Source organism: Petaurus breviceps, unplaced genomic scaffold (assembly GCF_028583685.1).
Source record: "Petaurus breviceps papuanus isolate PSGF00001 unplaced genomic scaffold, PetGlider_PUasm1.0 90823, whole genome shotgun sequence".
Classification (NCBI taxonomy): domain Eukaryota; kingdom Metazoa; phylum Chordata; class Mammalia; order Diprotodontia; family Petauridae; genus Petaurus; species Petaurus breviceps.
Window position 1 is genome coordinate 18,717,466 of NW_027187352.1, and position 15,915 is coordinate 18,733,380.

The 15,915-nt window shown below is 36.5% G+C and overlaps 1 protein-coding gene across 3 annotated transcripts in view; it reads right to left on the reverse strand.

Moving 5' to 3' along the window:
- Nucleotides 1-11,861, reverse strand: part of DLG2 (discs large MAGUK scaffold protein 2) — a 2,470,643-nt gene extending 2,458,782 nt beyond the window's left edge. Inside the window, exon 1 of one of the 3 annotated variants that reach the window (XM_069070968.1) lies at nt 11,704-11,861. In XM_069070968.1, coding sequence (XP_068927069.1) covers nt 11,704-11,731 — 28 coding nt within the window. In that variant the 5' untranslated portion in view covers nt 11,732-11,861. The remainder of the gene's footprint in view (nt 1-11,703) is intronic. The other 2 variants (XM_069070969.1, XM_069070964.1) reach the window with 2 other exon arrangements.
- Nucleotides 11,862-15,915: the final 4,054 nt, after the last annotated feature.

Consider the following 15,915-nt stretch of genomic DNA (forward strand, 5'->3'; position numbering starts at 1 on the left):
CTCTCTCTCTCTCTCTCTCTCTCTCTCTCTCTCTCTCTCTCTCTCTCACTCACTCTCTCTCCTCCTTTCTCCTTTCCTGTCTCTTCTCTCTCATATATGCTTACATTGTACATACATATATACACATATACTTACATGAATATATATAATTAGACAGATAAATACCATGTGTATAAATAATGTGTAAATAAATTTATAGAATACAGCTACATTACATAGAAAGAAGGCATAGGAGAGAGAGAAGAAGTGGGAAGGAAAGGGCGATGGGGAGAGAGAGAGAAAAGAGGAGAGGAGGGGATGAGAGTGGAGGGGAGGAGAGGAGAGGGGAGGAGACAGGAGGGGAGAGAAAGAGACAGAGACCAAGACACACAGAGACAGAGAGAATCAGGGGGAGAGGGGTATAGGTGGAAAGAAGAGGGACCTGTGATGTCACTGATTCAGAAAACTCCTGGTATAGAAACTACCCTCCTCAACAACTATCTTCAACTTACAGTCACAGAGTTTTTCAGGAGCCCTAAAAAATTAAATGACTTGCCATGATCTCATATGAGTCACTCTAAGGCTGAACCTATTCTCCAAATCCCATTGCCCCCTCAATATAATTTCATCTTAATAAGTATTTGATCAGTGATTGAAGAGATTGAGATTTATGTTGAATGTTCAGGTTGTTTCATTTGAAAACTTCAGGAAAATCAAAGCAAAGAAAAATGTTTTGAAAGAATGCTTCTTAAAAATAGAGCTTCCTCTCTTTCCAATTTCACAAGCTAAATGCAGGGTAGAAAAAAAGGATTCTCTGAGTGACAGGGACTGAAGGTAGAGTCGATTTAATGGTAGACAAACATACAATAGGCTATACACATATTCCATCACCAAAGATGCAAAATTTCAGTTACTTTAATTGAACTTGAAACATTTCGTGGCAAATGTAATTAGTAATTGTCAGAGTGGGGAGAGGGAAATCAGGAAACATTTCTTGGCAAGCATACAACACATCCTACTAAGTAAGCATGGCGAAAGGACAAAGAAATTCAGGACTGTATTCCCCAGGCCCAAGATGATTTGTCATATAGCTATGATGTTTCATGAAGAAGAAAGGCAGAAAACTTAGAGATCGCCTGTTTATAATCTTCTTTAAATTTCCCAGGAGTTTTTTTTTTAAGTCTTTCTTGTATTAGAGAAGTTCTCAAGTAGGTTGGATAATACTAGTGGGAAAGGGATGAGTAGAAATAAAGGTACAAGGCAGAGGGAGGAGGATTTTAAAACACCAAATGAATCTGAAATGACTTGCATTTTAGGTGAGGATTTTCCTTGCCTGAAGGAATGCTTCCATGACTGAACATGGTGAATACAGGAGCTAGGAGAATTGAGATTTTTGTCTCTTACCAACCATATAGTTCCAAACCCAAACCCCAAAGAAGCTTAAGATGCTTGAGCTTCAGGTAAATTCACTTCTCAATCCAATCATTTAGAGCATAACAATTTATAATAGAGATCAGATTTAGGTGTTTTTTTTTTAATTTGTATAGTTCCTGGGAAAGACAGCTCTGAACACGTATAAGTCATCACTGACATCCTTTATTATGTGCTAAAATTTGTACCCAGGAAGGAAATGAGCCTCATCTCTTCTAATCTTTAAGTGAATTAGGGCATAGATTATTGCCATTACCAAAAGGGATCCCCCCTAGGGTACTAGAAGTATAGCCCCACAGCGTCTAATCAGCCCTGCAGGTGGTGAGACCAACACTTTACCCACTAATCAGCCAGGAGCAAGAGCTAGATCAGTGAAGTTTAAAGAGACCCAGGACTTCCAAAGACACAGAGAAAGATCAAAGTGGAAAGAAATGTCAGCTGCAGCTACATTTCTCAACTACTACCTCCAAGGCACCAAAGTAAGCCTGGGCTTTATATTTTTACCCATATTGGGAACTTGTTGTATATTGGTGATCAGATCAGTACTTCACTCCCTTTTCTAGCTTCCTTGGGAAGGATCAATACATAGTGTGTGATTCCCCAGATAGATGCTTACAAGTGACTTGGTAGTCTAGGAGTACCAAGGAAGGAGCTCCTTCCCTACAGTTTCAGGGATTCCTTCCTCAACATCTCTGTCAAAGACTGATTCACTCACTGACTCAGGGGAAATATACTTGTGTTACCAGGAGTGTGGTAACTCTTGAGGAGGAGGGAGTGTGACTCTGTGCCTCATTTATGCATGGCAGGAGGGAATAGGTATGTTGGCCTCAACCTAGCCACTTGATAAGAATTCATTCATAAAGTGACTAATGAGGTTTTGAACAGAGAATGCATTTCTAAAGACTTCCTAATTTCTCCTGTGTGAGGAAGAAAACAAATGTTCTCTCAAAATATTAGCTAAGCTCTAGCCATGTAAATAGTAGATTTTCCAGTTCAAGTCAATGAATATACTATGGTGAAAAGCATGCTGGATATGGAATCGGAGGATCTTAGCTAAAATCTTACCCATGGTTCAACTCCAGCCCTGCCACTTGCCACCAAGAAAAAAATCAGTTCACCTTCTAGGCCTCAGTTTCCTTATGCAAAAAATGAGGAAGTGGACTAATGGCCCCTAAAGTTTACTCTGCCAGCTCTAGATCTATGGTCCTAGGAACATTTATAAGTACTTATTGTAATTATACAAGTGATATACAGTTATAAGCAATTACATTAGCTCTCTTGTCTCAGTTCTAATATTTTATGGGTGGATTATGACAATATTTTTTCAATACTTCATTAAGTTAGCAACCTTGGATGGGGCCCAAACCATCCCATTCTATACTGAGTTCTGGTTTATAGAAAAGTGAGTCTATTGCTTTTATGAGAGTGTATCCCCCTTTTCTTCTTACTCTATGTGGTGATACAGTTATTGGAGATCACACTGGAAACATAATGCATGACAGCTCTCAGTTCAGTATTGCTAATGAAAATTGATGATTTATATGCAGGACTGAATGATTCTATTTTCTATATTCATGATAAATACAAAATTTCTTGCTCTTTCTTTTGTGAAGGGTGAGAGGGAGATGGGGCCCATGCCCATACAGGTAAATTTCTAGAGCATCATTATCAGCTCATGGAAACTCCTCTGCTACTATTTCAAGGACTTTCTATGATGTTGTGAGTCCGATGAGTTGAAAATGTCTCCTAGATGAATAATCCCAGCTTCTAGGTCTCATTGAATCTGTGGGTTTCTGTCAATTAGAATGACAAGGCCATGCTTCACTCCACTGCTGATGGCAAGAAAGATGAATAAAAGCTTCCCCATCTTAGATGAAAATGATGGGAACATTATGGAGCAGTACCTTCATAACCTTCTCAGTGAATTTATTATGGTGTTTAATAAATACCAAAGACCAAATATTTTGATCATGTTAAAGTCCATTAGAAGGTCAATAAATATAAGTATAATAGCATAATGAAAGGAAAATGAGATTGAGTTAGGATATGTCGGTTCTAGTCCTGGCTCTGTTATTAACTAGTTACTGACTCTAGGCAAGTTAGATAACCTCTCTGGGCCTCCATTTCCAACTCCAATATGAGAGGGTTAGACTAGATGACCTCTAAATTCTTTTCCAGCTAAAATATTCTATTAACACCAAAGCCTTTCTCATCTGATTGAGAGAGAAAGAAAGATTTTAGTCTATTGATCACTGACTAAACACATAGCTCCCCAAACTTCCTTTTCATTCACCATGGCCACCCAGTGCTTAGCCATAAGGCATGTAACTGTGAAAGAATGTTCACCCACTAGAGAGTTAAAGGATATGAAGCAACAGTTCTCAAAAGTATTATAAATTATTAACATCCATATGGAACACTGCTACAAATCTCTGACAGAAATATAAATTGAATCAATTCAAAGGTTCTACCTCGTGTCGAGAAGGTAACAAAAGAAAGGAATAGTAAATACAAAATGACAATGGAAAATGGGCACACTGATGTACTTTTGGCAGAGCTGTGAATTAATATCACCATTCTGAAAAATCCTCAATAATACACTAATAAAGTGTCTAAAATGTCCATATCCTTTGATCTAGAGGTCTCACTATTAAGCATATATCCTAAAGAAAGACAAAAGTAGAAAGAAATATTTACATTAGCACTTTTGGTAGTATCTAAGAACTGGAAATAAAAGAGATGACCATTGATTGGAAATGGCTAAATAAATTTTGGTACATGAATGCAACAGAATATTACTGTGGAGTAAAAAATGATTAATATCAATATTTCAGAAATGCATATGCAGACTTGTAGAAAAATGCAGAGTTTTTAAAAACAGGGAAATTGCATACAAAATGACTACAACATAAATGGAAAGAACAAAAGTTTAAAAAAATGATCAAGCCTGACCTTGAAGAAGACATTAGAAAATTCACCTCCCTCTGTTCTTTAATAGAGTCTTAATAACCAAACCAGAGGATACAGAAAAGAAAGAAAACTTCAGACCAAAATCATTAATGAAAATAGATCTAAAAATTTTAAATCAACCTGGCCAAAAGACTATGGCAATTTATCCAAGAAATCATTCATTCTGACAAGCTGCATGATATAGTAGATAAAGTACTGGGTGTGGAATCAGGAAGACGAGTTCAAATCCTGCCTCAGACATTTACTAGATATATGACTCTGGGCAAGTCACTTAACCTATCTGCCTCATTTTGCTCATCTATAAAAATTGGGATAATAATTGCACTACCTCACAGTGTGTTGTGAGAATAAAAATATTATTTGTAAGGCACTTTGCAAACCATAAAGTTTTATACTTATTATCAAACAATATAGATTGATAAGTAAAGATGGTTCAAGATTAGGAAACAAGCATAATTAATCATATTAAAAATTCAAACCACATTATTATCTCAATTGATGCAGAAAAAGAAACATCTTTGACACAATATGAAATTTATGCTAAAACTTCTTCAAATTATGGGCATAGAGAAATCTTTTTTGACATGATAAAAAGTGCCTATCTAAAGTCAAAAGAAAGCATTTTACAAAATAGACATATACTAGAAATGTTTGACAAATCCAACAGTAAAGCAAGGATGCCCCCTTTTCCAACTCTCATATAGTTCAAGAAATGCCAGCAATAAAACGAGAGAATTAAAAATAGAGGCATAGAGATAGACAAAGAGGAGACAAAACTATCCTTGCTTGCTGATGATATGGTGGTTTGCTTAGAAAATCCTAGGGAATCAGCAAATAACCTAAATAAGATAATTAACAACTTCAATAAATTTTCAGACTCCAAAATAAGCCCACAAAATTAAACAGCCTTTCTATGTGATAATAGCAAAATCTTCAAGTCAAAAATAGAAAGGGAAATCAAATTCAAAATAACCACAAAATGTGTAAAACTTTGGGGGTTGATCTACCAAAGCAAACTCAATAATTGTATCAACTCAATTATAAAATATTCCTTGAATAAATAAAGAACAAATTAAACAGCTGAGGGAATAATCAATGGTTGGGCCATATCAGTAATAAAAATGACAGTGCTACCAAAGTTAATTCATAGATGTAAAGCTGTACCAATCAAAGTGCCAAAGTGAGACTTTTAGGAAGCTAGATAAAATAATGAAACTGCTTAAAAGGGACAAAAATATCTAGAATGCCAAAGGAAATACTGAACTAAAAAGGGGGGAACAGAGGAAGAATAAAACTTCTAGAGCTCAAACAAAATTATAAAAGCATTGATCATCAAAAACATCTGGTATTGGTTAAAAAAATAATAAAGATCAGTAGAACAGACTAGAAAAGAGAGAACCAGAAATTATGCAATACAACAATCCAGAGTTTGATAAACTCAAAAACAAAAATTACCTGGGAAATAATTCCTTATTTTATAAGAACTACTAGGAAAACTGGAAATCAATCTGGCAGAAATTAGGCTAGACAATTATCTTATGCCACATCCTACAATTGAAAGGTGTCTTAAATATTAAATACCATACCATAAAAAAGTTTTTTAAAAGTTTGTTTATCATTTATAACTATAGATAAGGGATGAACTATTCACTAACCAGGAATAGAGGTAATTGCACAGGAAAAATAGCTCATTTTATTGCATGAAATTGTAAAGCTTTTGAATAAGCAAAATAAATTAAGATAAAAAGGACAATGGTTGGCTGGGGAGATGGGGGGGGGGAAATCTTTACCAAAAAATTCTCTAAGTGTTTATTATCCACGATATATAGACAACTAAGAAATATTTAAGACCAAAAGACATTTCCTAATAAAGAAGTGACCAAAGGATATGAACAAAAAGTTATCAAAAGAAAAATTGCAAATTATTAACAACCATTTAAAGAATGCTTCAAATCATTAATAGTAAGAGAAATTAAAATCAAAATAGCCCTAAGGCTTAATCTCCCACCTAGAAAATTGGCAAAAAAAAATTACAAAATAAAGGAATAGTCAATGTTTAAGGGAATGTGGAAAATCAAGCACACTGATACATTGTTGGTAGATTTGTGAACTGTTACAACTATCCCATATATAAATTTGGAATTACTAAATAAAGTGACTAAAATGTCCACCTAGACATTGCACTGCTAGGCATAAGCCCAAAGAGGTTACCAAGAAGAAGAAAGGCTCCATAAATCAAAATGTTTGTGGTAGCACTTTTTGTTGAAGTAAAGAACTGGAAATAAAGTAGATACCCGTTAATTATGGGGGGGGGGGAGGGGATCTGAAAAACCTTTTAAAAATTCATGGTATGTAAATAGTACTATGCCCCATATAGGAAATGGCATGCATGATGAATATAGAGAACCATGGAAAGGCTTAAATGAACTGGTATGAGGTGAAGTAAGAAGAACCTGGACAACAATATGTATAATAACTACAAAAATATAAATGAAAGGAACAACCACCAAAAAACAATTCAAATTTAAATTTCCAAAAGTATAAAAAACAAGCTTGGAGTCAAAGAAGCAATTTAATACCTTCCCTTGTTTCTTTGCAAAGGTCAATGGGTGCCAAAAAATGGATATGCAACATTAGATTTTTTTCAACATGTTGATTGGCTTTGATGAAATTATATTCCTTTTTATAAGGGATAGCTCTCTGGAAGGGGGAAGTAGAGGAATATGTGGCAAATTTAAGAGATATTTTAAAAATAAAGAAAAATATGTTTAAAAATAAAATTAAAATGTACCTTATTTTCTTTGGAGAGGTGGAGAACTAAGAGTATGGAACATCACATGTGCTGTCAACCTCAATCAATGTGTTGGTGAGCTTTGCTGAACTACTTTTTTTTTCCTCCATCTCTCTTTTTTAAAATATTTCTTAGAAGGGATGGTCTTCTTGGTAGATGGGAGGAAGACAAATATATTTGGAAATGAAGGTGATACAAAAACCAAAAGATGTTAATTTTTTTAATGTTTAAATGTTCATCTAAGAGAGACATCATGTTATAATGGATAGAAAGCTAACCTTGAAAGCTAGAGGATCTGGTAGGAAAGCAGAGGAGAGATGTTGGACAAATGGAAGGAACAAGACATAATAACTGACTGAATATGATTGGTAAAGTAAAGAACCATGGAATAGTTAAAAAAAAAATAATCCCATCACTGGAAACATGAGAGACAGGACAAATAGTAGCATTAAAGAGGTAGTGTAATTTAAAAAAAAAAAGGAGGAATAGTTTTCAAGAGGAAATGATAAGCTTTGTTTAGAACATTCTGAGTTTGAGGTGACAATGGAATATCTAGGTGAAGAGATCCAAAAACCCATTGAAGTTACAGCTCTGGAGCTTAGAATAGAGGGCAGGAATGGAAATATGATTTGAGAAGTTGTCTATATAGAGGTGATGATTGAACCCCTGAGACCAAATGAAATGGCAAAAAGAAGTGTGTGTTCTGTCAGTGACAGAACCATAAGGAGCCCCCACATTAAGGGGTTCAAAAGAGAATAAAGACCCAGGTAGAGAGACAAGAAAGGAAGGGGAAAATCAATCAAGAGGAAATGGTATCCCTGAAGTCAAGGGAAGAGAGTATATATGGTAGGAGGGATAACCAATTGTGGCAAAGGTAGAAGAAAATTCAAGAATGTTGAGAATGGGGTGGGGGGGAGGACCATTATAGTTGGTCTTTAAGAGGCAACTGGTAACCTTTGAGAGAGAATGGTAGGAGCAGAAGTCAGATGTCAACTGGTAGTAAAGTGGAGGAACTTCTTTTCCAAGAAGTTTAACTCTAAAGGGTAGAAATAAGATAAACTACAACCTGGATGAGCTAGAAGGATCAAATGAAATTGTTGGGTGTGTTTGGTTTTTTTTTTTCCATTTTTACACAAATAGGAGAAAGATAGCAGAGGAACAGGGATGAGTACTGGGACAGGTCCTAGTAGAGCTATGAAAAAGTGGAATTAATGGTTCAGGCTAAGGCATTAGCTCTGGTGAGAAGTAAAGATTATTGCTCTGTGGGCAGAGGGGAGAGAGTGGGTCATTATGCTAAGAAATTTTGAGGAACAGAGAAAGGGCTGAAAAGAGTAAGAAAAGACAAGGTTTAGAAGAGATGCTTTGAAGAATGAGGTAGGGAGCTAAAGAAGGGTAGTCAGATTATTAAGCAGGAAAGAGGTCCCAGATAATGTTATGTAACAAAGGTGTAGTAGGTAAAGTTGATTTCCTGACCTTCATCACTGACACTCTGCAGCTGTGGAACTGGATGGTGGGGATTACCAAGAAATAAGGATTCTCAAATCAGGAATAGCAGAAGGTTGGGGAAATAGAAGATTTGGTACGGTAGCCAGTGAAATATTAAAGTGGCAGAGCATGTGGTCAAGAGTGGATATCAGGCTAGAGTGGATGAGATGGAATGCGAAAGAGCAAGTTTAGTATGAGTGAAAGAATAAAGGAGGTGGGAGGATACTTTGGAAAGTTCTGTGTTTTCAAAAGCTGCTAAGCTCTGATTGTGATCCTGTCAGTGCATACCATAAGTGGTACTTATACTTAGGATGAAGTTGAAACATTTGAAGCTAACCAAATATATAGGGATTATTGACATATCTCAAGAATTGACCAAATATAGTAAAATACCAAAAGAAATTTTTTAAAATATGGCTGTTCAATAGTTCTAAGCTTTTTTTATAACTGCAAAGACATCAATAATTACCGATCCACATTGATATTCCTGCTTCCTCATCTCTGTAAAATCTTTGTAAAAGTAGGGCCTGCATTCACATTAAAGATATTCTTAATGAAGATATAAGAAGAGAAAAATTCCAGATTTTTGCATATAATTTCTATAACAAACCAACTCTTTATAGTGACATGGCAGACAAAGGTGTGGAGGATGTATAATCTTGCTTTCTTCATTGTTTATTAATTTTCCTAATTTGCATAATGGTTTTTTTTTACCTATATGCGTGCATGTTATCCTGCAAAAGCAACTAGGTGGTACAGTGGGTAAAGCACTAAACCCAGAGTCAGGAAGACTTAAGTTCAAATTTAGCCTCAAACATTCACAAGCTGTGACAAGTCACTTAACTTCTGCCTCAGTTTCTGCAACTGTAAAATGGAGACAATAATAGCACCTACCTTACAGGGTTATTGTGAGGCTCAAATGAGATAATATTTATAAAAAACTTAGCTCAGCACCTGGTACACAGTAAGTACTTAATAAATGTTTATTCCCTTTTCTGATAGTATATAAGCTCCTTATGGAAGGGACTATTTTATTGTTGTTGGGTTGTTTTTCTGTTTATCTCCAATCTTACAGAGCTCCTGGATCATATTAGGCACTGAACAAATGGATTGTGATTGAGCAACTCAATAAACAAAATGCAACCTCAAAGACTTTCTCCATATAAGATTTTTGTTATCGTACAGTCGTTTTAGTTGTGTGTGACTCATCATGACCCCATTTAGTGTTTTCTTGGCAAAGCTACTGGGGTGGTTTGCTATTTCCTCTTCTAGCCCATTTTACAGGTGAGGCAATCAGGGTTAAATGACTTGCCCAGGGTGATACAACTAGTGTCTGAGACCAGATCTGAACTAAAGAATGTGAGTCTTCCTGATTCCATGTTCAGTGCTCTATATATATATGTTCAATACTCCTTAGCTGTAAAGATAAAACAGAACAGGGATAAAAAGAGTAGGGATAAAATAACAACACTGTACTACCTAGCTGCCCTATATAAGGTATCTCTCACAAGTACATTCAAATCATATAAGGATCTATGATAGATAACTAAAACTAAAGAAGTAACTTTAATCATCCTCTGCCTCTGATATCAAGTTAGGTATTAAACAGAGATAACTTGTATGCTCTCTGGTGACTGACTGTCAATTTCACGGAAGATATACTGTGCAGCATCCAAACAAAAGAAAGTTCTCCACCTGTCAATCATTTGTACTGTGTGACATTGGGCCACTTCACTTGTCTTTTTGTAAAGTGAAGGTACTGAGGCTAATTTTCTGAGAACCTTTCTAGCTCTGATGAGTTATCCATTCTGATTTAAGACATTCTTTTAGTGTTTTTTTAAGCAAAAATACCATAGTAGATTCTAAACAGCTCTTCAAAAAGCAGTTTGTTTAGAAAAACTTTTAGCTTATTTCCTTCAAAGAATTTTTTTATTATTGTTGTTGATATTGATGGTAGTGGTGACAAATGGAGAGGCTGTATACAGGTTGAGGGACTGTTTGTGGTTGAATTCATCAGCCAAACTCTAGGCATGTTTGATTATGTCCCCTACCTACAGCTGTCTAGGATCAGCTGTTCCTAGACATTCTTTTCCCTGGGGCAGATTTTTCTACAATGGGACTGAGTGTGTGACATGCAGAGCTGCTTTAGGGGGGGGGGGGAAGCACTAGAATCAATGAGACTTAAGAAAAAGGTAATGTTTTATGGCACATTTCATTCCAGTGGGATAGGTTCACTGACCATTCAAAATATATGTAGAACAGCAAGAGAATGATTTGAAAATAAAAGTTTGACTAGTCTTACCCTTCCATAGTCCATATTTGTGATGCCTGCCCCACAAACTAATGCGCAACTCATCCTACTATATGCTACCTAATAATTTAATGACATTATGACATTATCACTTGACAACCTTTACTCCTATGCATTCACACATAAATACAGGAAGAATAGATTCCTCCAACTGAGCAACCATTTCCAAAATATTTAACTCATATTAACATAAGGAAAATAAGCGCTTGCAGCTGTTCTACCTCAAATCACAGAGGAACAGCACTTAGAAACCAGACACCTTCCACCACATTCCTCTTAAAGCTGATCAATATTTAATGCATCATATTACAGTAACTTGCAATCTGGTGCTTTAAATCATATCAAGATGACATCCCCAGTTACTAGCTGGCCTCCAATACTTGCACCAAGAAACCTAATCATTTTCAAAGCTATCCACCAGCCAAGCTAGAATGCAGTACACATCCTGGCAGGCAAGAACAATGCAATTTCTAAGGGAAGACCCAAGTTACCAATTGACTTTGAGATTGTTTCTCAGCATTTACATCTGTTATTTTATAACTTCAAAGAGTGGGCCATCAATGTGGAAATTTCCTTAGTAATAAACAAGGAGAAGGAGACCAAGTAGAGCAAATGGTATATTAAGGGGCCTGAATTAAATATACATGATCAAATCATTAAGGATATATTTTAAATCACCGAGTACAGTCTCATTTTCCATATTCAAGTCAATTAGAAAGTAAATTAAGTCACTTACAGTGGACAAGAACTTCCTTGGTTTCCATGGAAATGTTTAGAAGAGAGCTGAAGCTAAGCAGGCTTCTAAATACAAATGCCTTTGTCCCTAGAAGCTGTCATCCCTAAGTGTGTCTCCTCAGCACACCATCCCAACCAACATTCCCACTGTGGTAGAGTACTCAGTTGGGACAGCTGCTTTCTAATCCAGTTCTTAGGTTCATACAAGATCCCCTAGAAAATACATACTATACAAAATGTGACTACTTAAAGTCAAAGGCACAGCCCAGTTCTGGTATTCAGTACTCAGCTGGGCTAAATCTGGGATATTTTTAGAAAAGTTTTGTTTTTCCTAAACTGTTTACAAGGGAGAATTTACTAAATGGGGGCAGGGGAGAGGGGGAGAGAGAGGGACAGAGAAAGAGAGAGAGAGAGAGAGAGAGAGAGAGAGAGAGAGAGAGAGAGAGAAAGGATTGCACTAAAAAATTAAATTTTCACAGCTATAAATAGTTCAAAATATCAAGGCTACCCCCAATAAAATCCTTCTTGAATCTGAGGATGGGCACTTTGGGATGTAATACAAATGTCAAAGCCATTTGGGTGCCACCAAAGATGAAACATTAAGATTATAAAGGCAATGGGCACCATTACAATATGTTTACCCAAATGAAAAACAATTTGGAGCCCAGGCTTTCCCACAGCATAAGACAGAGCATGCTGACTGAGAATGGTTCCCTCATCTTCTCAAAATTCCTAGAGCATTCTTTTCATCTATAATAGGGAAAAAGGAAATTTTTAAAAGGTTCATCTTTAACCAATATAACTCTTCAAAAGATTAAAATCCAAAGGCAATTGAATTAGTAGAAGTGAATAATATCAACTCAAAGAGCTCACTAACTCTTTCTTCTTTGGGGGATTCTGCAAACTTCCAAAGTTTAGTGGAGATTTTCTTCTTTTGTAGCTTATCACTTCTTATATAATTAAAGTTGCAGAATAATTATGGCGACAGAGGCAAACTTTATTTCAGTAAGACACTAAAGAAGGAGAAAAAATGCAACCTAGTGCACAGTATCTGAGTCTCCCAAAACACAGTATGAGTGGATTTTTCACACACACACACACACACACACACACACATCACCTCTTATCTAAAAAATGACCATTAGCTAATGCTGATTTCTGCCACTGATCTTCTTAGAAAAATGTGCTAGAACCAGCTTGCACTATTTCTAGAGAGTTGATTGTTAAATTTTTAGTGTTAGCTTTTAAAACTCAGAAACGAGTAAATTGTAAATCAGGGCTTGACTAGTCTGGTTTTGTTGACTGTCTAAACTTGAGAAAGTAATGGGGAAAGTATTAACAATGCAAAATAAACAATACAAATGTATGTCATGCATACATTTCATGTGGGGTTTTGGGGGGAGGGAGCAGGATCTGATTATTAAATATTTATGAGCATACCACTCCTGCTCATACAATACAAAACTTCCCTCAAACTTTTCCTTTCCAGAAATTCTATGATCTATTAGTCCCATGTGCCCTATTTCATGATGAATTCTGTCCTACTGTACAATTAATATAGTATCTAAGATATACAGGGGAGGGGTAGAATGGGGACAGGGGAAAGATAAAGAAGGCATCAAAATGTCAAAGTAAGGTAAAATTAGTCCAATTCCCACTGAACCTACTAGGGACTGATTCCCTAGAACTGATTCAGACTCTGGGTTTCCAGAGGTCTTCTAAGCAATAGCCTTAGGGAATACCAAGCTATTAACACTGAGGGCAGAACTCCTTGGAGAAACATTGGCCTGTACCAGTCCTAACCCCGACTTAAGGGGTTTTATCAGAGTATTCAACTTACTTCAATCAACATTTTATTCACATACAAAATAAATGAATTAATTTAAGTACTTACAAATTAAGAAATCACCTATACTTCAAGAAAAGCATAATTGATGTCCTGATAGCCCCATCATCCAAAAGTTTGATCCCATAGGTCCATAAAAAGTCCAACTGCTCCCTAAAACATTTGTTGTGGTTATTGTTGTTGTTGTTGAGTAGTTTCAATGCTTTCTGACTCTTCATATGACCCCATTTGTGGTTTCTTGACAAAGATACTGGAATGGTTTGCCAGTTCCTTCTCCAATTCATTTTACAAATGAGGAAATGGAAGCAAACAGGGTTAAGGGACTTGCCCAGGGTCACAGAACTTATAAGTGTCTGAGGTCATATTTGGCCTCATAAGGTCATGGATATCAATTTGGAAAGGGACCTTAAAAGTCAGTGAGTCCAATCTCCTTATTTTACGGTAGAGGAAACTAAGGTATAGAGAGGTGAGGTGACCTGCTCAAAACTACTCAGAGAGTAAGTGGTGGAGTCAGTATTACAAAGTCCTATACCACGATGAGCCACAGTGCACACTGTACAATACCCTCACTCCCATTCAGTCTCTCTGAATGCTTCAGTAATAATTAATTCACTACTTTTCAAAGTAGTCCACTCCTTGGGAGTGATGCCCTAGGGCATCCATCACTGAATGAAAACCCCTATGTTCATTATATGAAGTCCTTCACAACAAAGCTCCAATCTACCTTTTCAGTCTTATTAGGTATTATTCTCCTTCCCAATGGATAGAGTGCTGAGCCTCGAGGCAGAAAGACCCAAGTTCAAATCTACTACAAATCAGACACTTACTAGTCACGTTGACCCTGGGCAAGTCACTTACTCTCTGCCTCATTTTCCTCAACTATAAAACAGGATAACAATAGTACCTGCCACGCAGAGTTGTTATGAGGATCAAAAGAGACAATACCTGCAAAGCTCTTATCACAGTGTCTTGTATATAGTAAGTGCTTAATAAATGCTTCTTTTCTTCTTCAGTTCAAATTGGCCTTCCTGCTATTTCTCACACATGTCATTGTCTCCCTTCTCTCTGTCTTTGAACAGATTATCCTTCATGCCTGGAATGCATTCATCCTTACCTCCACTACTAAATCTCTAGCATCCTGCAAAGTTCAATTCAAATGCCATTTTTTATACATTGTCTTCCCTGATCCCACCTAGCTGTTGTCAAGATTATGAAAGACAAGCTGATAGAATTAACGGAAATTAATTTGCTTCCCCAGGAGAGGGGAAGAAACTTTGGGTTGATTTTTATATACAGTGACATGTACATTTTTGTTCCCCAATAGAATATTAGGGGTTTTTTGCCTTTGCAGTCTCAGTACCTAGAATAATAACTGGCATAGAATAAGCCCTTATTAAGTACCTGCTGATTGATTCTAGTTCTGGACAGCTCCAACTGTAAGGTTGTTTTTCCCCCTTCATTTTATACAGTTCAAATGTATCTCCTGAACCTAAGTTTCACTTTATAATTCCTTTTCTTCTCCAACCAGCAGAATAGGAAATTTTAATGAGATTAAAAATAAAAATAGACCAAAGAACATAGGCTAGCAGAAGTTGCTTGCCCTCAAGGTAAAAGGAAACAGAACAAAACCAAACAAAAAACAAGTTCTAGTTCAATCTGATGATAAAGAAGTGTAAAGCAGATGGTACCAGCCAGAGAGGCAAAACAACTAATTTTCCTCTAGAAGACTTGCTGGTAGATAACTCCCAGGCTAATAGTGTAGAGTCATTTAAAGCTGATTTGGATGTTTTCATTCAAGATTAATCCAATATTTGCAGGAGAAACAAAATAATGAGAATGCCTGTTCTATAACCACCTAGTTCAGTCCCTCATCACTTCTCACCAGGACTATCATAATTGGCCTCCTGATATCCGATCTCTCCCTGCTTTGATCTATCCTCCGCACAGCTAACAAATTAATATTCATAAAGCATAAGTCTGACCATCATTCTTCTTTGTAGAAGCTTCAATGACTCCCAATTGCCTTTAGGATCAAATACAAGTTAATCTTTGGCATTTAAAACTTTATATAACTTACATCCCCACACCTTCTGTGCTCAAGACAAAATGACCTCCTTGCCCTTCCCTGTACACACATTCCATCTTCTATTTTTGTGCCTTTACACAGGTTATCTCCCATGGCCAGAAAGAGTGCTCTCCCTCCTCACTTCTGCCTCTTAAGACACCTAGCTCCCTTCAAATTTCAGCTCAAGGGTCACCTGTTAAGAGCCCTTTCCTAGTTGGCCCTGGGTGTTAGTGCTTACCACAATCATTGAGACAGAGAGAGAGAGAGAGAGAGAGAGAGAGAGAGAGAGAGAGAGAGAGAGA